General features: G+C 41.4%; 2 protein-coding genes across 2 annotated transcripts in view; one reads left to right on the top strand and one right to left on the bottom strand.

Annotated features, from left to right (window-relative positions):
- Positions 1–12,083, top strand: part of LOC115021800 (B-cell receptor CD22-like) — a 29,860-nt gene extending 17,777 nt beyond the window's left edge. The window contains exon 13 of the transcript XR_003833756.1: positions 12,037–12,083. The gene's annotated coding sequence lies outside the window, so the exon portion shown is untranslated. The remainder of the gene's footprint in view (positions 1–12,036) is intronic.
- On the bottom strand, positions 536–21,956 carry phldb3 (pleckstrin homology-like domain, family B, member 3). The gene is made up of 15 exons (XM_029452475.1): positions 21,409–21,956; positions 13,929–14,077; positions 13,641–13,751; positions 12,896–13,033; positions 12,485–12,613; positions 11,152–11,334; positions 8,027–8,137; positions 6,466–6,567; positions 6,162–6,249; positions 5,505–5,658; positions 4,640–4,721; positions 4,158–4,307; positions 3,380–3,602; positions 2,899–2,984; positions 536–1,338 (listed from the first exon to the last, which is right to left on the bottom strand). The coding sequence occupies exons 2-15, from the start codon at positions 14,073–14,075 to the stop codon at positions 1,204–1,206; spliced, it is 1,839 nt and encodes a 612-aa protein (XP_029308335.1). The 5' UTR covers positions 14,076–14,077; positions 21,409–21,956; the 3' UTR covers positions 536–1,203.
- Between the last annotated feature and the right edge of the window lie 4,093 nt (positions 21,957–26,049).

The raw sequence follows: 26,049 nt of genomic DNA, 5'->3' as shown, positions 1-26,049 counted from the left end.
GTCGAAAGTAGTTAAGATACTCAAGTGTTGATGATTTCATGCACCCCGCTCACATATTTGTTGGAAATAAGAAACTAGAGTAAATAAGTGCGTTTTGGGAAATGTTATGTAAAGTGCTACAACAAATACTCCTGTAGAACATAACGTCTCTATGGGATGTGTGTAATCTCTCTGAAGTAAGTGTAATAAGATCAATAAAAACCAGTAACAAGGAATGGGCACAGGACCAATGACTAGTAATTGTTGAAATATTGTAAAAAGTGACGAAGAAGAAGCACAACACGAAGAAAATGGTGCAGAATGGACATTATGCAAGACCATAGACTGTATATATATCTATCTATATATAGATATATAGATATATAGATAGATATATATATTGGGTCTATGTGCACGACCCAAAGCGTGACATTGCAACCGATCTAAATTGAAATCTATCAAGACTGCATGATGAAAAAAAAAAAAAAGAAGTTTACTTTTGTGTGCCCGTTATTTTGTAATGTTGCCAATAAAGATTTAAATTGAAAAAAAAGAGAAAATTTGAGCAAATTTATTTTTTATGAATAAACATTTAATAGTGCATTCGTGACAGTGTGTGCCTTCATTTATTTGCAAATCAAACCCATATAAACTTCCAAATAACTTAATTCATAAAAATGGAATTTATGAAAACAAACACAGGATATGGAAACACCTGACAATATAAAACAATCCAACACAAAACAAAAACATTATCACGGCACGAAGGAAGACCTGTCTGACAGCATAATAAGGTACATGTATTGGATTGCCTTACAGCAACAGGTGTTGCTAGTATCGTGTTCACCCCCTGTTGTAGTTTGTTGTAGTGTTGTGTACACCAGTCCTGTAATGCTGGGCTCAGACCAGCAGGGGGAGGTCAGGCTCAAAGAGTGAAACCTCCCAGTAACAGACTCCCAGTGTGCAGATTGATGCGTTAAGCCGTTTATGGTTTGCAGCTGGTTCAGCGGTGAACCTCTGCCGCCACTCAGCATCAAGTAACAGTTTCCCCCGGTGCGTTCAAGCACATCTTGACTTCACCTCGTCGTCTCGCACACTTTACCCACAGATCCATGAGTCCAGGTACAGAATCAGCTCCAGTCCCTCAGACAGGGGGACAATGACTCAGGGAATTGTCCGCTCAGTAGCTTCACTTGAGGGTTTTACAGTCAGGTATGCAAGAGGTCAATAACGGCTGTGTTCGTCTGTTGCGGTGACGATGACATCCATCCAAATCCGCATGGATACCGGATTGGTGGCCACCAGAAAGAAAAGCCGGTCGTACGTCTTCACACAGAACGTCAGATTGGGCCGTGGAGACTGAAGAGCAGAGACAGACAGTAACAATGTGATGAGTCAGGATGAAGATGAAGCTTTTTCAAGATGTCACTTAGCTCACTGTGGAGATGTTGCCTTCTTCCACGTGTAACCCACAAGTTATTAAAAATAAACAACTTTGATCAGACAGATAAGAGAAGTCTTTTGTTGCAATAGTTCATTTCAAGCTTTTTTTACATTTTTATTGCTGCTCTCACAGTTCTGTCATCACTTTTCTCAGAAACAGAAGAACTTCTGTGTGAAAGAATTCTTCGCATGCGCATGTTGTTTTATATACAACATCTAATCTGCTGTAGTTTATTTATTCACTTGAATGTATATATATATATTATATTATTATATATATATATATATATATATATATATATATATATATATATATATAAAAAGGAGTTGCATTCAAGTGAATAAATAAACTACAGCAGATTAGATGTTGTATATAAAACAACATGCGCATGCGTGGCGCGGTTTCTATTTGTGTGTGTGTGTCAGCTGCAAAGCCCCGCCCTTCGCAAAACGGAGCGAAGGAGAGAATGTGAATGCGCAAAGTAGACAGTACAAACTGAAACGTGCACATAAATTAGATCAATAGCATAAGCGTTTAATTTGGCAGCGGATAAACACTGATTACAGTGGGGTCAGGCCCACACAAGATCACAAGATCAATATGAGATGTTGTAAAATGATTAATGAGGCAGAAACGACAAGAAAAACAAGTTCTGCGAGACATATATTCATTTTGTTTGATGTTTTCTTGAGAAACATCGACTAATGTTACCTCTTTGGGCTTCAAATTGTTTTCTAAATGAAACCATAAAATAAGTTTAGAGGGAAAATGTGTTTTTAACAATGTATAAGATTTCATAAATCTTCATTTTAAGAGTAACTAGTCAACTGTACAACACTTCACTCAAATGTACTTCTGAGTTACTTTCCACAACTGCACTTGTCCCGCAGGTTTTGTCGTTTTACTTAAATGATAAAAATGATAAAAACGGCCCATGTTGACATGTAAACATATAAATGACAGAGTTTCTCGTGGTAATTGTTAAGTAATTGTAAACCTGCAGTGTCATGTGACACTTTTTTCAAGAGCTTGCCAGCAGCTAATAAAGCTCTACTCAGCAGTACTAGTTACCCGACACCAGCCTTTGATTTCTAATACAGTAATTGCAAAGATCGACTGGGTCATAAATCTCATGCAAGTCTGCCGAGTCTAGAATCCGTCCAATGACCCCATTTGGAGAAGGAGCAATCTCAAATCATTAAAACAAATTTAATTTATGTGAATACAGCACTGAAGACAAACAAAATCCCCCGATCACATGAGATCCAAATGTAATTCTAGTCCAGCTGAAAAAGTGCTCGAACTTACAACATTAAAAAGGTCAAAGTTGCGACCTCGACAGAAGATATGTCCCGAGTTATATGTACAACAATACGGCCTTTACTGTAGATGCAAAGCCCAGAGATTCAGCCGAATGAAAAACACTCCATAGACTTTGAAAGAGTCAGCTGGTGCGTTGGTGTATAAGAACTCACAGAAGTGGCTGTTCGTAGATGGTCAAGGTAAACTTCTTCTATGGCCTGGAAGTAGATGACTCCCTTTAGCTTCCTCTCGTCACAGTCTGCAGAAAATGGAGAAGAAACTTAGGAAAAATGTGGCGACAACATACTCGTGGCATAATCCTTATTACGCAACTGCATTGTGAATTTAAAAGTGATTTATTATCATCTTAAGTCGTCGTTCTTTTGACTGCATGACGTAGTCGAGTGTATGTAAGCATTTTTAAACTGCTTTCTAAGATGTTTTCTCTTAATGTAAACCGTTTCTGGGGAAAAAATGCAATAGTACAGCAGAATAAGTAGAGGATAAATAATGTTATTGATGCAATATCATTTTACAACTTCTTTGAGTGATCGAGTGCGACACACATTCATGCAAACGAGCAGTCAGTATGTACACACACACACACACACACACACACACACACACACACAACACTCTCCCAGCCAGTCTAACCTGTGTAGTAGGCTAGTCGTTTGTGATCCATGTCAAACAGAAACCATCTCTTCTTCCAGGTCTTCACCCTCCCCCCTCGTTTGGTAAGGAAGCCTGCGCAGCGTCGAGGCGTCAGGCGCAGGTCCGTGCAGCCGGTCACTCCGTGACCCAGAGACTCCACGTGGGCACGGAGGTCAAAGTTGGGAGAGAGGAAGAGGGGCAGGCTGTGCTGCTGGAGGGCCTTCTGCGATCAGATGATAAAAAACATTTTAATTGGATGGGATCCTAACACTGGACAAAGATATTCATTGAGCATCTCTTGTAGATGTGTGTCCGCTTTACTTTGTCCTGGTCCCACACGCTGCACTCATGGTTATAAAAGCAATGGACTGTATACTAAAGATCTGACGGGTGTAATATTTCTGTGATATTACCAGTTTCAAAAACATATTTGGAAATTGATTAGGGTTGAAGAAAAACAGAAACATGTTGACTATACAGCTGCATTATGGGAAATGTAGGATCCAGTGTTTTAGGGTCTTAGCATCTATTTTTAAATTGTGGTGACGTGCTTTTGGATTTCTGGATTGTTTTTGTTAATTTCTTTTGTTGAATGTTTGTGTTTCATGGTTTTTTTCTTGGGACCATGTTGAAAAAAAGGGTTTTCACAATTCTTCTTTTGGATATTCTTGTTTCTTTGTCTGATAATACATAAATAAAAATCAATCAATCAATGCATTGTATAAACAAGATTTTGACCATGTCCATGTTTACCACCACATTGTCATTTCATACGTACCTCTGGGGAGTTTGGAGGAGAACTGGGCTCTGGTTGCTCCTTCGTTTCTGGCTCTGGCCTTTGCGGTGTCTCTGGCTCCTCTGCTTCAGTCTTGGGAGAGTTCAGCTCTTTCTTCCTTCTTTCCTCCAAAAGCAAACGCTGTCGCTCTTCCTGTGTGCACACATGTATCATTGAAAATCATTAGCCATCATACAAAATAATGTAATGACCCCTTTCAGTGTATGGATACTATGATGCTGCTCCAACAGAGTTGTATTTACGATGGATTCCTTGACATGTGCCACTGAAAGTTCCCATTTCTAGTTTCATACTCCACAAGATCGCACAATGGTCACACATTTTTCAATGCTGCAAACAGCTGTTTTCTTGGACCATCATGTGCAAGCAGAGTGGGTGTCAGTGATCAGACAGCCTAGTCTAATGCAGTGTGTGGCGGGGTGATTAGAGGTGTCAGCGAGTGTTTCCCACGGCAGGTGACTCACCCTCTCTCTGAGCAGCCTCTCTCTCTGCGCCTTGGCTTCCCTCAGTTTCTTCTCGATCTCCACGAGATCCGACAGAGACGGGCTGTGAGAGGAAGAGGAGGATTCATCAATTAAAATCAGAATAACTGCATCGGCCATATACAGTAAAAGTATAAAATACAAATAACCCTGAATGTGTAGAAGGGTGTGAAATCCTGGCTTTGCGCTCCATTTACCCTTATTAACACAATACACCACACTTTACTGTTGCTGCTGCTGGTTGTGAATATAGACACTCCGAGTGTCCAGAGCCAAAGTCCTTGTTTATATTATTTGTTCCCGTGCCAAACTTTTTAAAATTCCTAAAACGATTATTTTGGTTAGTCTAATTTTGTATTTCATGATTCCTATCCGTATTTATAACATTGTACTTACCAAGATAAGATCTGGGAATGTGTAAATTGTGCTAAAAAGATACCAGATGAGACGACCAGTCACATGATCATACAGGGTTCTTTATCCCACTACAACGTATGACTGACATGTCCTGTGTGCTCACCTTTAGTTTCACCTCCAAATAAAGTGCTTTAGATAATCTGAGTCTTAATCTTAGTTAACGCTATAACAATTACAATGTTATCATAACCAATGCTGGCCAAACACTACGAAACTAAGACCCAATATTGAAAAACTGGAATGATCTTTTATGGTTACCACACACACACACACACACACACACACACACACACACACACACCTTGTGAGCCAAGGTACGAACAATAAAAAACACCCTACTGTTGCATGTTAATGCTTAAGAAGTACATACACTTCCAAAAGCACTCTCTTTAAAAAGAGTGCTCATTAGACGAGCAGTGAAGTAGCTGACCTGGCAGCGCGGGAGCTTGTTGTACTGTTGCACGGAGTGAGCAACCCGCCGCCGTTGCTGCTCACAGGTCTGTGCCCGTTGCTGAGCCTATGGGAGGGGATGGGAGAAGTGAAAGCCCCCGGGCTCTGGCTGTCTGGAAGCGTCCTCACCAACCCTGAAAGAGGAAGGCGATGGAGAAAGACACACAAGAACAACATGCATCGGTCAGCACGAATAACTTTTTATAAGATGTGGCGTGAGAGAATTTGTGTAAGTGGTGGCGGTGTATCAAGATGATGAATCGCATTAGAGCGAGAATTTTCAGTTACAGCTTTCAAGAACAAACTAATTAAGGAGAAGGACACCTGGCAAGACTTGACATGACCTTGTAGCTCAGGCTACTGGGATATTAGATGACAGAGATTAAGTATATAGGATCTTCTCCGTCTCATCCGGTCTATACAGGAAAATCCTGCTTTCTACCAACGTAATGAAAACCTGCCGACTCCCCCGACACACCTTTGATTTGACTAAAAGGGAGGGAACTGAACAAACAGTCAGACAAAATGACGACGTGAGTGCAGGGAAAGAGTCTTCTATTGTTCGATATCACGGTGCTCTTACCTTAAGCAATCAGGAGCACAATAGAAAACAGAATGAGGGCTGGTAGTAGCTCACCCTGTGCCGACATCGGCCTGTCGTTGAACTTGTTGTTGCGATGCGAGCTCCGTCTTCTGGGTAAACTGGCAGATTCTTTGCATGGTTCCTACAAAATAAAATCAAAGCAGTGTAAACTGTGTGAGCTAACGCGATTAGCGGACTCTAAAATGTGAATATTCGCTGGTTTTCTTGGCTTTTGTTTGACATCTTCTAGCCTAAACGATTGTTAGCTTTGTTGAGAAAATAAAAGACGGATTAATCGATATTGAAAATAACTATTAGTTGTGGATACACACTGTATCCATGGTGACAGGCTGCATACCTGAGGAGGCTTGTGAACCGTCAGAGGAGAAAGTGACATCATGCAAGGGGCTGAACCGGTGATGTTCGACCAATCGGTGAGCGGCTTCTTCTCTTTGAGAACCTGTAGGACCAGATTAAATTTAATTTGAAATTCAGTAACGTATCTGTGATTAAAAAGGAACAAATACGAATAGTTTAAATGAACTGCAGCGGCAGGGAACATGACAAACGCGGTGTTTAACATCTGGCTGAGAATGAAAACTCTCCAAGAAGGATCGTAATGAGTTAAAGGATTATCATCGCCTCTCTATCTTTCACTCTAACCCTCCCTCCCTGCTTGACTCACAAACACATGAGCAATTCAGTCGCCACATGCAGTCCACGGTTTAACCCTTATCTGTCTCTTTCGCTACTCTACACACGTACATGCCCGCGGGAAATGTGTGGACAGTGAAGATTTATACAGTTACTAATCCGTGGGTATTGTTTTTACATCTGCGTCTTGTTACAACAATGAGATCCAATTGGACTACACAAGGTTATTTCCCATCAGACACAACAAGCTCTCAGCATTAAAGTTCGCCACACGTGTCAGAAGTAATCCACATCCTGCACGCAGTCATATTGTAGTCATACACACTTGGTTATGACACCGTCTTGTCCCTCTCTCCTCCTCTGTACCGCCACTCCCTTCTATCCTCCCTCCAGCTGTTCCCATTCTCTCCTTTAGACGAGCGGATGAACTAAACACATTACGGCAGTTTTATGACAAACACAATTTCAACGCCCGGCAGTTGTGCAGATCGATTAAAGTGTTCTTGGGCTTACCGCTTGTTAAAAAGGATGTGGAACTTCTCCCAGCTTGCCTTCTCTCCCACTCACACATGCATCCACACACACGCTCACATGTCCACACACATTCACAAAAGCAGCACCCTCCCTTACATTGCTTACTCCTCCCTCTATTCGTTTCCTTCCCTCCCTCCCTCTCACACGCTCCCTCTCTCTCCATGTCCGATTTGATTTGTTTCCTCGTTCAGATCTTCTCTCCTACTCATTTTAACTGGTGCTGTCATAAGTCTGATCAAAGACAAACCACTGGCTGTGTGATAAAGTCACAGCACAGATTAATTAGTGAGTAAATCTCAGACTTTGGAGCGGCAAGTATTCATAATAAACTCTGATAAGACAAGACAGGGTTGGCTGTGAAATGTACTCAAACTATTCTTTATTTACAATATATTAAAAGGGAATAAGTGATTTCGGACACCGCATTTGTAAATCTAAAAACCTGGGCTGTGTCCGTAATCACTTGTAAACCCATTTGCTACGGGAATTTGTAAGGTCAGCATACGTGTACAAATGTTATACTTTGAATTCAAATAAACTTGTCAAACAAGGAAATAGGGTTTGATTTCTACGGTCGCCATCGTTGGTAATATGCACAGGTTCCCTTCTTCAAATGCCGTTTCCACTCAAACATCAAAGACAGAGTAATGAACAAATGCAGCAAGATTGAATTATTCCTCTTTGTTGTCAAGTAGCAGAAGTTAGTTCATAATATCATAAATCCCTCTTACCGTTTGACTGGTGTGGACGAGGTCTCTCCTCTCTTTCCTCAAGGCGTTCAGCTCCCTCTCCTTCTCCCTCTCCATCTCCCTCAGCTGTCTCTGTAACTGCTGGACTCGCTCCTGAAAATTAGAAACATAATTTCCATCAGCGTGGACTGCCACATGGTTTCTCCTTCTCAAAAACAAAAAAAAATGGCATCTGCTGCATCTGACTGGCCCTAAGTGTACTTAATCTTTTCATTATGTTGTGGTGTAATGTTGGGTAAACATCCCTCATGTCAGAGCGAACGCGGAGTCTCCAGCAGAGTGGATCTCCTCAGCCGAAGCAAATCAAACATCTATTTTGCCAGTTAACGAGAGGCACGAGAGGAACACGTGACAGCAGGACTTAGAGCGTAATTTAAAAGAAACGATGGGCTGATATTAAAATCAGCAGCAAATGTGACACAGTGAGAGAGACAGACAGAGGGTATAGAGCTGAGCGATGCAGCCGAGTCAACTACCATCCCTCTCACACAATCCCTCCCTTCTTCTCTCACTCTTCCTCTTGCATACTCCAGCTAATTGAGGAACAATTCGATATTATTTCCCTCCTCTAGTCTATTTTCATATGTTCTTTTTGGAATCTGACTTGTGAATGGAAAAAAACTGCCATTTTTAAACGTCCTGTCAGAATGTAAACAAAGATCAAACGTCAAAAGATTTACAGCTGCTTTCACTTGCCTTCAGAAAAACTTGGAAACAGTTGAGGCTTCAGAAATAACTTAAATACAGAAGATTCGAGACACGTTTTACTGACTTTTTCTCCTCACACGAGAGAATGACCACCAGAGGATGAATCCCTCTGACTTTAGGCATCCCCCGACAAAGTTTTTAATGTGTAATACTTTGCTTTATGTTTTAATACCTGCAAAACTAATGACAATCCCATCAGTCTCAGCTGTACTGCAAGTGTGTTGCGCTAACTAGCAAATGTTTGCATGCAAAGATAAGATGGCGAACACGGTAAACGTCATACCTGCTAAACCTCAGTTAGCATCGTCATTGTGAGCCTGTTAGCATGCTGGTGTTAGCATTTAGCACAAAGCACCACCGTGTTTGAACAGCTGGTAACACAGAAGCTGTTGGGGAAGAGCATGTGAACGTCTCTGAAACATATGTTCAGGTCAAAACATCACTATCCAAGGAAAGTACTCGGGCACCAACGTCTCAACAGTTGGTTCCTCGCTGCATGTTGTACATTTAGGATTCATTACGCCAAGTGCAGACATGTTTCAAGCCTCTTCAAATTATCGTTTAAATCCAAATCTGAAGAGTTTTACTGTCTCCCACTTTGCTCCATTTCTTGACTCTCTCCATCACATGGCTGCAGAATGAATAGTTTAACAATGACAATCATTATCTGGGCTTCCACAGTGAATCAGATTAATTGGGTGGTAAACTGTCTCTCTGCATTTAGAGGGCCTGTCCTGGTGCGTCCAAACAAGCCCGCTCTATTCAAAACTGTCTGGCCAATCACACGCTTCCCAGAAACAGGTTATTAACAAGTATTAAAAGGTGAATGCTTTGGATAAAAACATTTTTACTTGAGTGATCTGGTGGCAATTGTTATTGTCTTTAATTGTTTTGTATTTAATCTGAAAGACATGTCAAGAATATTTCTTCATGTCAACATTTAAAATCAACCTGTAAATAATAAGAGCAGTTTTACTATTGTATTCTTAACATAAAAAATGATCTCGATTCCAATGTTGAGCAATAATAATCCTGATTATCATTTTAGCCATAACAAAGTAGCCTTGCGCAAGATTTGTTTCAAATCCCCTCATGTGTTTTATCGTTCCATCTTCTCCAATGTTGTCACTGCTCTGCTTTCCTTTAGTCTTGCTCCTTTGATTTCTCTCATGGTGGCCTCTGATGTAATTAAGCTTACTGTACAGAGTCATGTGACGCTGGTCAGGGTGACGCTGGTCAGGGTGACGCTGGTCAGGGTGACGCTGGTCAGAGTGAGGTAAAGGTTCATGCTCGTGTCACGATTTAACGGGGGCGGCAAGTCTTAACCTGCAATGACAACTATGGACTTTGACTTGAGGACAGTGTGTATATGTGGATACTGCTTTAACGTGGTAGTGACGCCTTCAGGGCCAATAAGCCAATAATGATGATTTTCACTGTGCTAGAGGGCAAAAAATAGAATCTGAAGATTTATAGCTTTGTTTATCAATGCCAACAACTCTGTGATTATTGAAGGCGGCGCTCAGATGTGTGGCTTTAAAGCTCACTTTCTGGTCTGCAGCCTCCTTATTTTAACTCTGAAAAGAGAAGATTCATTCTCGCAATTGGAGGATGGTGCAAAACAACTTTTACTCAAGTCACAAAAGAAAGAAAAGAAAGCAGCCTCATTAAAGTAAAAGGTTTGTCTGCACCGGGACGAGACCACAAACAAGCGAGCGGAACGCCGATGCGACGTGACGTTTGCGGTGACAGCGTCCACGCGACAATGAAGCGACTGTCTATACCGGTTCCACCTGGTCCGAGCATTTCAAAGTGTCAAGCAGCAGTCAAACTCTCTGTGCAGGGTGTAGTCTTCCTTTGATATACACGAGTATTGATGATATAAAGTATCTATCTAGCTACTGTATGATTGACACTTAAGGATTACACAATAAATAAACGATAAAATCAAAGAACAATGTGATACAATAGGAAAATAAAGATAATGATAAAAGTAAAAAAACAAAATAAAATATTTTATAGCATTGTATGCGTGCTTAAGGGGTAGATACCATAACAGGAACACCTTAAAATGTACAATAATTTAAAAAACAAAAGCACTACATCTCTGACAAAGTCTAAAAAGAACTTTGTAGAGCTTGATGGTTCTGAAGTCTTTGCAGGGCCACTGTGTTAGACTTATTAGATTGTGGGGTGTTGTTCCTGCACAAGTCTGACGTCACAAGTGTGTATTGTAGGGAGGTTTGTGTGAAGTTAAGTCCCATATCAGCCTGCGGGGGTAAACACCGACAGGAAGCACATGACACACAGATAAGCTGTAAACCCGTATAACACGTCAGGGGCAGCTGAGAAATTCACGGAAACATTCCTCCTCTTTCTTCCAACACGTCGTTGTTTACCTGTCCAGTGTTGATCGCGTGCTGCTGACGCGAGATTTCCTTCTCCATCTTCGCTTCACTCTCCGCCTCCCTCTCTTCGTCCACCGTGCTCTCATCCTCCTCATCGATGCCGCTCTCCTGCTCCAGAACACGAAACTCCCAGTCCTCAAAGGACCGAACTGCCGCTTCCATCGCCTCTTTCTCCTGCAGGACAGAGCATTTAGTCAATACGACCCGTTTTAAACATTTTGTAAAGTAGGTTACTTTGGATAACACATTAAAAACTCTAATGGTAATAAACAGCACTCAGATTTTGATGACCAACACTTGATATGTTACTTATTTTGTGGTTATTTAACCTCAGTTACACTTATCTGAGAATATATTGTTGCTAAAGTCCTTTTATAAAGTACAATGCTGTAACATTTTGTTTTCATATTCCAATGTGCTATACCTACATTTAAGAATATTATAAATAATAAAGTTAATTCATTCCAAAAAATCATAATATTATGTTCATATTAAGAAAATAGGACTTTTTTATTTTTATACCAAATGCTTCAATACAAAAATAAACCTGAAGACCAACAGTCAAAACATGTTCAGTTTATAAAAGTGCAGGTGAAAGTGAAACCTTGTGCAGCCTCATCGTCTCATAACTGATACACCTGCGCTCTTCTTGAACAGTGTGTCTTCTGTTTCATATTTTATGTGGTGCAGTTTGTGACAAACTAGTTTCTAAAAAAAAAATTGTTCCCAATAAATGTGGCATGTCGTAACATAAAGTAACAACCTGCTGCTGGGCTGCACCGAACCTGCCGTTAAACACTAAAACAAAGAGGTCTCACAACTTGTTCTGTCACATTCACAAAGACAAATAAACATCCCGAGGACTGCGCGTGTGTGGTGTGTGTGTGTGTGTGTGTGTGTGTGTGTGTGTGTGTGTGTGTGTGTGTGTGTGTGTGTGTGTGTGTGTGTGGTCTGAAACATTGACACATCAGGTCTAACAGGTACTGAACAATCACACTTTGTGCTACCAAAGACCACATTATGTAGAGGAGTCAGAACCGATGCTTTCATTTGGATAGCAGCCATCTTTGATTCGACGTTCTTCCTTAATAAATACATTTAGCAAGATAATATACTCCACATGACACAGAGACAGAAGTGCATTGATTAAAAAAACTAAACTAACTAAAGGGGTGCATGTGTGGAAGGGGCCAGTCTCGACTAGTTCTGTGGATGTTTTTAAAAGCAGATATGAATATGCTTGAGACATCATTCATTCATCGCAAAAGAAATTACTTTAGTTTGCTTGATTGATGAAGAGGCTGTGTGCGGCGCAGCCACTCACCTGCTGCAGCTGCAGTGTTAGCTGTTCCCTCTGGCTCTCTGGCTGACAGGGGATCAGTTTCTCCTTCTCCTCACACCTCCCCCTCAGTTCCTCCACCCTGCGTCTTTCCTCCTCCAGACTCTCTCGCTCCTGCGGTGACAGGCAGTGAAGCAAGAGTACACTCATCAACTAACTTTTCAAAAGCAAAACGAAAAAGAATATTTCAAAAGAGAAGAAATGAATACAACAACAAGGTCATTTCACAACCAGGTTGCAGAGTTTGTTCTGAATTACCACAGACCACGACCGAGCACACACACACACACGTGTGTGGAATTCCTTTAGTCTTTACACTACTAGTCTGTCGCTCATGAATTAAGCAACATATGTACACTCCTGTAACCAAACATTATTAATTGTATTGCATCATACCTTTTGTCTGTCGGTTGGTCTGTGCTTCTCCTTCCGTCTGACCTCCTGCTGGAGAGCCTGCAGCTTCTGCGTGTGTCTGTGCAGCTGAGTCTTCTCCGTCTGCAGCTCTCCCTGCAGCAGAGCGATCTCCAGCTGCAGCTGAAAGCACAGGAGACGCCGCTGAGCTGAATCATATTGACCACAGCTCGAGTAAGTCAGCGATATGCATTCCTTAACCGTGACTGTGTTGAGGTTTGCTGAAGTCTGCACATTTAAATCTCCAAGCCATCTCCAGAGACATAATGGTAATGTCTTTGTTGTTAAGTTGTTGCAATAATCATGATGAGTTCAAAGAACCCTTAATGAAACAGATGGAGATTTATAGGAGCGGAAATCCTAAAGAAATATGTTTTTTTATGCATTCTGGGATTCATAGATTTATCTGCAGATTATTTTCTTATTAATTCCTCGATGTCTAAAAGTCTATAAAACGTCAAAGAATTGGGAAAAAAAGCAGAACTCAAGGTGAGATCTGTCTAAAACCCACAGATATTAATTTAACTACTGGTTTATGTTATGGAAAATTAAACAATTGAACTGTATCATTTCAGGATTTTGAAAATGCTTCAATAAAAATACATAATGACAAATTAACTAATCGTTTCATCTTCAAGTCCTCCGGTAGTCTGCTACACATTGTGCGGCAAATTGGACTAAATCAGTTGTATTCCTCAAATGTGATGAGACAATCGTCTGACATGCTCACTTCAATCTTAAGTTCCTCCTTCTGTTGGTCGATCTCTGTGATTCGCTGTTGGAGCATTGAGGGGGACGGCAGGACCCTCAGTGAGCCCAGCTCCAGCTTTTTAATGCATGACTGACAGAAAGGAGGAGGGGGGGGGGGGAAGTAGCAAAGTGACAACATGCACGTTTTAAAACAGTCTCATAATGTGGGATGAATCATTGGTTGAACTCTATGGAGTGAGAGGCTTCTTTCTTAACGCAGGATCTGCAGGAGGATTTCATCATCAGCAGCTTCATCTCACTCACTTACCCTCTCACTCTCCGTGCTGCTACTCTCCGTGTCAGACTCCGCCCCCGAGGAAGAGGGGCTATGACCTCCGGCCACTCTGGTGATCCATGGCGGCCGCAGCCCCTGCTGCCACGGGCTCCTGCTGCTCTCCATGTTATGTTGGGGCATTTCTAAAAAAGGGGCAGATACAGGGGGAGGGCAAGTAATGAGGGCTACTTACTTTAGTGAATATTGTGGTAATCTAATCTGCTGCACGGTTGAAGGCGTATCAGGGATCAGGTGACAGTTCGCAGAGGGGATTTCACAGGTGAGTAGAACTGCATAAGCACTTTAAAAACACAGAAATCCCCCAGTGGTGGAGTAAACACCTTACAGTAGATGAAAGACAGTTAAAGACAGTGCAGAGTTCAGGATGAGGGCGATAGTTTGTGGATGTGTGTCAGGGACTCTCACCTCGTGAAGGACTCTGGTGTGTGTGTGTGTGTGTGTGTGTGTGTGTGTGTGTGTGTGTGTGTGTGTGTGTGTGTGGGCACAAGAGGGATAAATGACTTTCTGTTGGAGGCCTTGGATGAGCATCAGCAACGAGATGAACAATCAGTGAAACACTACGAGGAGAAAACGCCTACGAAAATGTCGGATGGCACAAGAATATACTTTGAAGTACTTTCATGTTGTACTTTTTTGTTCCGTCCGTCTCATTCATGTGCATTTACTACAGCAAATATCATTGTAGAGCGTTTACATTGTTCTACATCAAAGTGCTTCTCAACATTTGGGAATATGTCACCCTAACCTTCATTATCCCGGCCTCTTTATTCTATTTGGCCCTTTAGTCCTCGACTGTATGGTCTCTCTTTACACGCACACATGCACGGACCAAAACCAATTTGTGGGAAAATACTTTTGACTCCTATTGTCCAACCTTTTCCCACCATCTCCCTTCGCCCTCTGTGCCCTCCCTCTCTCCTTGTATCCAGACCTTATTAGGCTGCAGGGAATGCAGGCGGAGTGAAAGCCCAGAGATAAATATACAGCTCGAGATATGAGTGAGGGCTTCCAAACAACGACTGACACACTGACATGGAGAGAAGGGAGGAGAGGGGGGGGAGGCATGTACAGACAGAGGAGAGAGGAAACAGCAGCAAGTGGAGTGTTAAATGTCAAAGGTCAGCGTCTTGTATGCTTAAAATATGAATATTTCTCATCATGAGGATATTTCTAGGGCGTAAATCTAACTCCACCAGTCTGTAATCACAGGTGAAGAATCATGTTTACTTGTTGATCATTAATATCTATAAACAAGGGTTCAGGTGAGAAAAGGTTAACCCTGAACCTATCAAATGAGCGTGACACGATTGTGAAATATCTCCCTTCATAAGGCTATAATGGGCTTTGTGGTGGGACTATAATAATAAAGAACATATCGGATCTTCTCTGATCCTATTGAGGCTATTATAGAAATAGATGTGCCCGATGTGGCCAACCGAGTAGTCCTTTTTGCTTTCACAGATTTTCAAAGTAAAATACCCAGATGATTTCTATAAAAAAGGAGAAGTTCAGTTTAAACTGAATAAGAATTAAGATTCTCCTCACACACACACAAAAGTTGTATTTTTTGGGATATCTTCCAACTTATTTTGGCCGATTGCCGATATATGCACATATAGAATTAACAATATTATGCCTACTGTTATCGTGATGGCCCACTTAGGTTACATGTAAAAGATGTTACATTTGTTTTTATGTAACATATTGGAAAAGAATTCTCAAGTTTGTTTCTGGTCGATATTTATTTTAAAGCCCGTATCCGCCAATAGCGATGACGTGCCGATATCATCCTGCATCACCACTGTATATTACTGTATTGCGACCTTCTGCTGTCCAGTAAAAGCCGGCAACTTCTGGTAGAAACAAGGCAAAGAGAGCTGCACACGAGTTACATTATTATCCAAACAAACATCAGTGCAAGCGTTTCCCATCTGACCTCCAGTTAAAGTCCACTCTGATACACTATCAACACCGGGGGAGGCGAAAGAGAGAGGCGAAAGAGAGAGGCATTCAGGAGTAAAGTCCATGCTTTCATGTTAACACAGTGGTTAGTCAAATGCACCAAACAAAAGGCTAAACAAACACAATGCGCTGACAAAACACGAGAGAAGTGAGGCAGCAGGAGACAGTAAGAAAGGAAACGACTATGGATAAAAATAAGCACAAGATGAAAAAAAGAGGAGGAAAAGTTCAGCAGTGGGTGTCAGATCAAAGAACAATACGCAGTTTTGTGCCCAAAATAATTGGACTCGATTGAGGGAGGGGAGCGCCTCTGGAGAATAAGATAGCAGAGATGGAGTGAGCAGACTGTGCATGCGTTTGTCCGTTTGTTTATGTGTATGGCTTATGTAATGACTAGAGGTAACACGAGACACAACTCTATACTCTCAAACTGAAACCTAGAAGACTTCAGGACTCTGCATCAGTCTGCAATGATGGTTATCAACCACAGATCAGCAAATACCGGCAACAGCTGACTCACCATAAACACACACACACACGCAACACAGTCAGAGCAGTGTGGGAGAGTTATGCATGTTCAACAACACAGCAGAATGTTTCCTGTGTCATATTGTCTCACCATGTGCTCAAATCAGCAAAGTCTTATCACTCTCTCTTTCACACTGAGGTTTCAGCCTTCTCATATCTCAAATACTCCAGATGGACGTTTGTGTCCTGCTGCATGAGAGAAGTGAACACAAGACCATCACTTGGATTAATGGTACATTTCAAAGCTGCTGCTTCATCTATTTTAAACGTTTGTTGATAGCAAAGATACTGATCCCACTTTCTACAGAGACAGTGGATTGTATCAAGAACATCTAGCTGCCATGTTGCTGAACTCTAAGAACCACATACAGTAAATTATCACTCACTCACACACACACACACACACACACACACACACACACACACACACACACACACACACACACACACACACACACACACACACACACACACACACACACACACACACACACACACACACACACACACACACACACACACACACACACACACACACACACACACACCTCGTAGTGTTTCACTGATTGTTCCTTTCGTTACTGATGCTCATCAAAGGCCTCCAACAGAAAGTCATTTATCCCTCTTGTGCACACACACACACACACACACACACACACTTGTCTGTGAAAAGTATTAATAGTACAAAATGCTTTTTAGATACAAGTTAACATCAATGAATGAAGAGGAACTAGAGTTTACATCCATGTCTGTGCAAAGTATCACTTTATCGTATTAGAGATTTGTGTGAAATTGTCATAATTAGCATATACATTTATGACTTTGACAACATCTGATCTGTTCATCCTTGAGTCCAAGTGGACATTTGTGCCAAATTTGAAGAAATTCCATCAAGGTGTTCCTGAGATATCACGCTCACGAGAACGGGACAGACCCTGTTTGTCAGCATGTTAGACCTGGTCCTGAGCATATCTAAAGTTTGACTAATCTGCTCCTGAAACTGTAAACAGCATATACTGCAGCTCCTACATGATGAACACAACACACAATAACACTCTGAAATTACCCCGTGCTTGTCAGGACCCCTCGTTGGTGAGCGGCTGAAAGGAAAAGTGGGGGTAAGCATTGTGTACACACAACTATGAAGTCAACACTGACAACAGCTATATTCCACCAGCAACACACAGGGCAAAAGAGCTCTGACGGTGGCACGCTAGGTGTGGATGCGAGTGCTGCTTACAGCCTGTCCCGATGCGTTTAACACCAGGGCAGCGTGGGGGAAACATGTCACACATGGAGCATGTGAGCAACACTTCCCTCTAAAGAGGGGGGCAATGTACGTTACATCCACAGGCCGAGTTTAGACGTCAATCCGCTCTCAGTTCATTCAAATCGATGACAAAAATGACAATTTATTACAGTTTTTTAGTAAAATCGAATAATAAAATAATGTGGCAACTGGTAGGTTTGAGTGACACCGATGAACTGACCAAGCTTTGAAAGGGTCAGGGACTAACCTCTGGGTTACTGTGCACTGCCGTGTACACAGTAGACAGGTGATGTGGGTTGGTGTTGTGGGCTGAAGCCTAATTTTCCATTAAATCTTGCACACTGTCGATCACTTGTACTCGCTTTATTTACGACACGCCATCAGGTAAAACTGATACGGATGTTACAGACTTAATATCGTGAGTACAGGTGATGTTTTTGGTTCTCTCTCAGTCAGAATTTATGATCCTTTTTTTAAGTATTGCAATTAAATAAATGTTGCACTGAACAAAAACAGAGCCTCTTCTGGTTGCAGACGTTGGAAAGACTGGAAAATAAAATATTAAAACTCTACCTAACCCGACGCAAATATTTTGAGAGGATTAACCAATTGTGAAATCAGTCATGCACAACACAATATACATTCACTGCATTGTACTGTACTGTACGAGTGCTGCATGGCTTTAAACACCGTGGAATGGCACAGACCGCAGACCCATCCCAGGGGCATCTACACGCAACATGACAAAATGCTTCTTCAGTTACTGTAAGTGGTCTCTCATCTGCAGAAGACATCAAATCAAAACCAGCTATTAAGCTTTGTGAACTAGGAAGCCACGTAATCTTTTTAAAAGGCCACAATTACAGGCTGTGGCTTCAATCAAACAGAGCAAATCTAGTCTTTAAAACTCTATTCAGTACCAGGCCTGACATCATAGCATCAGTATCTTGTGCACACAATGAGTCCAGAGAGCATTTTCCTATTATTATTAGTCAAAATTGAGACACTGAAGTAACTTTGTTGTCACTTCCTCACACTGGTCCTGCTAAACTTTCTCTCTAACCAAAGAAATAACACAAAGTCTTGCTATCGTTTTTAGAAGAATGAAGTTTGGTGGGAAACTCTACAGAACACCAACTGGTTTCTGCTGGATTGTATGAAAAGGTCAAATAATGTCAGCAACAGCTACGCCTCTATATGTGTGCATGTGTAGGTTTCGTCCACCCATGTATGTCTAAATGTTGCATTAATTATCCTTCCTTAAAGCAGATACAAACTGACATTTTTATGGACCTGTGTTTACACTCGGGCAAAGAGCACGCTGTGCTTTGACAAATGAAATGCTGTGGACTACCGAGCAGCGACCTCTGGACCTGCTGCATGTGGCTCCTGCTGGCTCGGAGCCAAGGACCAGGAAGCTGTCGTCACAGTTCAAGTTTGTGAGCAGAAAAAGCAGGTGGGAGGAGCAAGTTCAGGCTGTCACTGTGAGGAAAACCCTGCCTGACACCTGGGGGGGGGGGGGGGGGGGGGGCAACATATAGGACAAGAAAACTCAATGCACATGCAAGAAAAGACTGACAACATAAAAGTTTTGTGGAGTATTCTATGATTCCTGTGGAAAATTAGCCGACGAGCTGATGTCAGTATGAAATGACTACATTTGCAGCGTAGAAGGTTTTTCAGCAATTTCAATAATCAGTTGTGCATATCAAAGTATGGTGGCTCCAGCACCACTAGTAGAAAGGCCTGGGAATTGTTAAACTTAAAATGTTAAAGCTAGTGCCAACACGAGGCCCAAGTTCCGTTATCAATAACAAAATACTTGTATTTATTTTTAAACACCATGCTTTGCGGGATATAAACTATTTTTTTTAAAGCCAACTTTCTCACGAGCAGCCATACAAGAGCTTTGCTTAAATAAAATCTAAAAAGTAGTAATTTAAAACAGGTACCATCAAATCGAAGAAATAAGTAAACATGATTTGATGCCAGCTTCCTGTAGAGTTTCTGATAATCTGGACAAATCTAATTTTGGTCTATACAAAAAAAAAATTGGGATTCGATATCCTTCTACTTACGAGCAGCCTCAATTGACCAGAATGCAATGCTGCCTCAGCACATATTGCACTAAAGGGTGTAAATCAACATGTTGTCCAACAGCTGTCAACATTCTAACTCTTAAAACTACATGCAACAAGTTCAGCAGGTCAGATGTAGGAGACTAGCTGGAAAAAAGTATGTAAAAAAATGAAAATGTCAAAGCTTTGTTACAAATGTTCTCCTGCAATGTTGAGCTAAACAATTATAGATGTATTATTCATCCAAAGCAATAAATAGGAAAAATAAATGTCTTGGTTCCATCTTCTCTAATGTGAGGATCATCATTGAATATCTTTTTTGTTTTGGATCGGTTGGACTAGAAAAATCAACCATCAAAAACCAATTTGAAGATTTGACTATGCATGGGCAGTGAGACACTGATGGGCATTGTGCGACATTTTATAGATCAAATTAATAATCCAAAAAATAATTAATACATGAATTAAGTCATGGGTTACTTGGAGACTTTAATAGAATGGTTTCTGTTATTAGAAACACCTGTGGTTTACCATGACAAGGGAAATATCTGCTATAAAAAAGGACTATGGTTGCAGCTCTACTGACATGCACTGAATATCACTGAGAGCATGTCTAACTGCAGGTTCTAATTAGGACTACACATTATAAATATCACTGATGGAAATAACAAATGCCGAAAGGAAAGTATACTGTGAGAAAATCTCTCAGCTCTTCAAATCTTGCTACTGCGCGTGTGTGTGTGTGTGTATGCGTGCGTGTGTAACTCCTGGCATTAGTACTGGTTCAACTGCACCCACAAGAGATTCCTTTGGCCTGAGAACATCTCTGGGAATTGTGATGCAAGAAAAGAGTGATCCATTAATGACAGCCTAGGACACAGGGCTCAGACACAGATTTGTCCGAAGGTGCGTGCGTGCGTGCGTGCGTGTGTAAGACGGACAATAACTAAAAAGGCAGAACTCTCCAGACAGCAAACCCTCCCAACCCAAGGCAATCTCTCCTCACAATCCCCCCTGAACCTACACTCCCACCCACTGTTTACCCTGTGCGTGCTGATGGAGGGATAAAAGGCGAGATATCTCAGGGTCCTTGTAAACAAAAGGCACATTTATGTAACCTAGAGTTATTGTCATGGGACAAAGTTAGACAGAGAAACAGCAGTTTTAGCTCAGAGAAAGTTACTGGGACTATTTGCACAGATAAGGAATACATGAGGTTAATTAATTAGGTGTGTATTTTGTCCAAAAGGCAGGACATAAACTTAATTTGGTATGAATCAGTTTTCTATTTTACAATAAAAGCCACATTATTAGTTTCAAGCGAGAAGTTAGTTTTTCTTTGTGAATGCATTCAACATCAGGAAGCTGTATTCATTTCTCTGTTGTTATAAATGCAGAGGGATTAAAAGTATATGTGATGTAGTCTACAGAGGGTCTCCTAACTTTCCCATGTCAGGAACACATTAATGTCAGAGCTACCATTTGAGCATCTCGCGTGGGCAGTATTATTTACAAAAGGAACCGCACGAGCTTTCAGCAAGTTGTTTGAAAGAAGAATAAACCTTTTCTGCGGGCTTATTAAACAACATATATTAAAGTAAATAGCAGTTCTTACCCAGGAAAGCGAGCTCCAGCCTCACGACAAGAGTTGCGGGTCCTCCAATTCATAACATAGTGTCAAAGCCGGGACGAAGTTGATGAGAGGAAACGCGAAAAAAAACTTCAGCAAACTTTTAAAGCGCTTTCTCTTTCAGACACAAGTCAGGACAGTGTTAAGTTTCCTCTATCTCACCGACTGTTTGCTGTGTGGCTGACAGCCTCGTTATCTCCCCTTGTTCTGCTGTTTTTCGGTATCTTAACCTGGTTTGAATCAATCCCTCCCTCCCAGGAGAAAACAGAAATGACAGCGCAGTGTGAGCTGCTGTCGGCGTCAACAGGTGAGGTTGAACTGAAGCACGCGGAGGAGGGCGACGAAGGAGGCGGGGGCCGACTAATAAAAGTGTTTTGTGTTGTAGGCATTAATTAAAAAAAAGCCCCATTTCCCTTTAGTGCGAGGTCACCTCACTGTCGGTTCCTGTGCTGTACAGACAAACTGTTGAGAGTTCAAGTCCCGCACCGAAATGGGATTTCTATTCTGGGAACTGACGGGGCTTTCTCATTGTGGAGTGGCTCAGCTAAAGAGTCATCCAGGCATGTTGCCAGTACACTGTGAAGTAAAAGGCCACTTAAATACTTTTCCTGACAAGCTCCCATGGGAGTGTTTTAATATTATATAGTATTAATTATAATAGAGTAGGGCAGCTTTAATTAAGGTCTAATTGTTTCACATTTTAAAGAGAACAAAAGTCATTTGGTCCAATCGTGTGCTGAAGAAGTGACCACATGTGGAGAAGGAGGGCATGTTAGGGATGTTACCTGCTTTTAATATCAGTGGTGGAAGTAAATGTAGCAATACATAAATACTTTTACAATAGTAGTAAAGTTTATTTGTATAAAGCTTTTCCAAAGCAATGTTTAAAAGGTGCTTTACAGCGTAAAAAAACAATAACATAATCCTTAAAGTGTCAATCATAAAGCAAATAAGTAAAACATGACAAACAAGTAAAATTCATACATCTAAAATGTTACTTAAATACAAAATATATGTAATGTACTAAACACACATTATGCAGAATGGCCCCTTTCAGAATACTGTATTATATTATAGAATTATAATTATTATGAATGTCTCTTTAATGTTGCATCTGGTAGAGGTGGGGTATTTTTAACTACTTTACTGCTGGGTGAGCTTCCTTTGGACCTGATTCTCTCAGACTTTCTCACAAAATATGTGTGGAAGACGATAAGAGTTTGATGCGAATATGAATTTGAATTGTTTCTCAATTATCAGCGTGTTTTTGAAACTTCCACTGGGGGCGCCAATGTTGGACATTTCCAAATTCTACACACAACTCCCTATCGGAGTTTTCAATTATTGTTGCTCATTTTCACATCTGCAAAATATGGTTCAGCATTGCTTTGTGGAGTCGTTTGCATAAAATGTAGTTAAAGCTTCCGACCTCCAAGCATTCCAGGTGCACGATGCCAAACAGTAAACAGAAACCATGGCTGCCCGTGACAAACTGATGTTTCTTTGGCAAGGCTACACATAGTTGAAGTTGTGCAGAGAAGATAACTCTGAGATTGTTTCCTGTAAACAGCTACCTAATAATTGGCAACATAGTTTGACATCAGTTTACACGCAGAACCGGTTTTACTATATGATAGTATATATTATGTTAATGAAATACAGGCGATTTACATTGCACATTGCCTTTTAGGCGATGGTTTAACATTTTCAATGTGTACTTCCAGCAGTTGTGTGACGTCAGATAACTGCTTCTTCATGAAGTCAGGGTAGGTGGATGGGAACTCTACTTTTTCTTGTAGGAGGGTTAGACATTTTCCAGTTTCGAGTTTGCTGGAGCGCAGCAATAGTGGATACATTTATACACTCAGAGTTTAGACACTCAAATAAAATGGTGGAGGGTAAAATGTAGTGCTCTGTATAGAAGATGTGGAGTGACTTCAGACACAGCTGTAATTCAAATCACCTGCGTGGGTTTACCTCAGGTGTACAGGGCTTCAGACATGTAGGCTTCTTAAAAAACAAAACAATTGACAAAGAGTACACTTTGAGTGTTGCTTCTTCTGTGTGTGCACACTGGTAATTCGACAGATGTCACTGAAGCATGTTTCCAAATGGAGGGAAAGGTTCTCCCCTCACACAGATGCTATTTTAGTGTATGTGCAACACAGGAACATTACAGTGCTAACACATGCACCGTTCACTGTAAGGCCACTCACCAAGTCCTCAGAGAAAAACCTTGATAGCAATAGAGATAAAAAAAACATATTACGACCTTCCTACTCACTACTATGAGAAGTCCCGTGACCTAAATGAATGAGGGTATGTACACATATGTGTAACAGTGTAAGTCCCTCCAGCAGTCTTATATTGATCCCAGTGGATTAAAATACCATAAAGTATTACAGTCACTGTAAACTCACTATTGTGTGACAAAGCAACGTGATTTCCTGTGGCCAACTGTAAACTTATTTAGTTTTTCCTTCAGGGTCTGTTGTGCAGAATCTGCTCTTCACTCTGAGGGCTTTATCGGCCTGACTGGCCTCTTTACAGCCCTTTCTGAATGAGCTGCTAGTGTAATAGATTCTCTCCAGTGACATGTGGACGGTGTGAGAGAGAATGGGCAGCACGTTCATGGTGGCACAGTGTAAGTGGGCTGAGGCAGACACTGAAAGAGGGCTGGCAGATGGGTGACACAGACTGGGTGAAAGGACAGCTGGCACCTTCGCTTCCCAGCGGCAAAACAGGATCGAGACAATAGGACCATTTTACGTGGAAACCACGTGTCTCTAAAACAACATATATTCAGCTTGATGGCAACAACGGTCACACGCCTCCTGTTTTTGAATGTTAAAGAAACAATGCAGGTGTCTGTCGGTGAGGACACTAAGGTGAGGCAGAGGCTGTCTAAATCATGTTGTTCGTCTCAAGTGCTGACAGAGACAGCTGGTAGACGGTGTGTGTTGACAGTATTAACTTGCATGTGACCAGCCGACACCCACCGACTGATAACCTTTCTCCAGCCTACACTTTCTTTTATTCTTAAACAAGTCTTATTTTATTTAAAACAAGGTTGCCTTGTGTCTTTGGAGGAGTTTAATACTTTGCAGGCATTTCACTTTCAAAACATCCAAGATACCCATGTAATGACCCATCGTAGTAACACTAACAAGTGTAGCTGAAAGGAACTGGATTGGGTTAAATGCAGCTGACCGATATACTGTGTATCAGGACAATATTGGCCTTTTATCAATAGGGATGCACTGATCCAAGTCTCCTCTCCTGATGCCAGTACCTCAACTCTGCAGACAGCATCTGTGTACCTCACTGTGCAATATGGAAATAAATATTTGCCCCGTTTGTCTGAATTAACAAGACTATTATCTCATAATTAGCTTCCGTCGTGTAAAACTATAATTAAATAATAACGGTTACTGACAGGACTCAGTTTTTTCTTTTTTTACATTGTCAAATGACTGTATTTAATGAGGCTTGGTCACATCATGGCTAATACTGGATCTGCTTCATAAGGTCAGTCACTGCGATGCAGCGTGAGAACAATCCTCCCTATGATGGAGGATCCTCCCCGAACCATTACTACAAAATAAGACATGAAATCCATAATTACACGATTGAATGCTCTTCTAAACTAATCTATTCTAGAGTGTCTCTGGTTGTTTTACTTGGTAGGTTATGGTAGTCAAGAACTCTTCATCCATCCAAAGGAATTTGAGCTGCAGTGGAGCTTTATAGTTTCCTGTAATGGCCTGAAAGTTAAAGGGGTAGTACTCCAGCGGTTTAATATCGTACGTCCATAAAAGGTGAGGGACAAAGTTTAGATAGGGGGAAAAAAGCAGAGGGAGATACCCTGACTTTAGTCCCTAAAATGATGTTGGTGTCTACATTTCACATATTAAAACTCAAAGCATCTTTACCCTCTGCGGTTGGTTAACAGTGGACTGCTCCTTTAAATCCTGGCAAAGGAGGAGATATTTTTAGATTCACTTGAAAACAGCTCAATAGAAACATTTTGATACTGGCCCTTAAAAACTCAGTCGACCATCATACAGCATACGGCGTACAGCATGTGAGTCAGAGGCCGACACTCCCAAACAAACCTGTCTTACTGGCTGATGAGCTGTTAAATACAGGCTGTGCACCGCATGTACAAAACATCTGGAAACACACATGCAGACTTCACTGTTGATACTTGTCATGGATGCTCTTCTTTATATGTTACTGAGATAATGATACACATTTCAACAGACACCCTTTGTCTGTTAGATATCTAGAGGAACAGATGAGAGCCCAAACGCATGGCAATGGCATGTTGTCAATGGAAACTTGGCCCTCAGAGTTTCTGAATGCAAATAGCGAAGTTTCAATTTCCTGCTATGCAAAAAGGCTGCGAGAGTGTGTGTGTGTGTGTGTGTGTGTGTGTGTGTGTGTGTGTGTGTGAGGCCTTGGCTAATGGTGTCCAGAATCACTGGAAAGGCCATGTGGAAGAACTCAATTGTCCCAGTTAAGCATTCATGAATACTAAACCAAACCTTGAATGGAACATTCTTATCTGAGCTTTCCTTCTCGTAGATTTCCTGCCTGATACACAACACAGCTGAAGAGAGTAAG

Source organism: Cottoperca gobio, chromosome 16, assembly GCF_900634415.1.
Source record: "Cottoperca gobio chromosome 16, fCotGob3.1, whole genome shotgun sequence".
Taxonomy (NCBI): domain Eukaryota; kingdom Metazoa; phylum Chordata; class Actinopteri; order Perciformes; family Bovichtidae; genus Cottoperca; species Cottoperca gobio.
Note: the sequence above shows the minus strand (reverse complement) of the source record. Positions and strands in the feature narration are given on the sequence as shown.

Coding starts and splice junctions, on each gene's coding strand:
- phldb3 (XM_029452475.1), bottom strand. CDS start 14,075: ATGCCCCAACATAACATGGAGAGCAGCAGGAGCCCGTGGCAGCAGGGG. Junction 13,752..13,928: donor GCAGCACGGAGAGTGAGAGG/GTAAGTGAGTGA, acceptor CCTTTCTGTCAG/TCATGCATTAAAAAGCTGGA. Junction 5,659..6,161: donor CAGGCCGATGTCGGCACAGG/GTGAGCTACTAC, acceptor TTCCTCTTTCAG/GGTTGGTGAGGACGCTTCCA.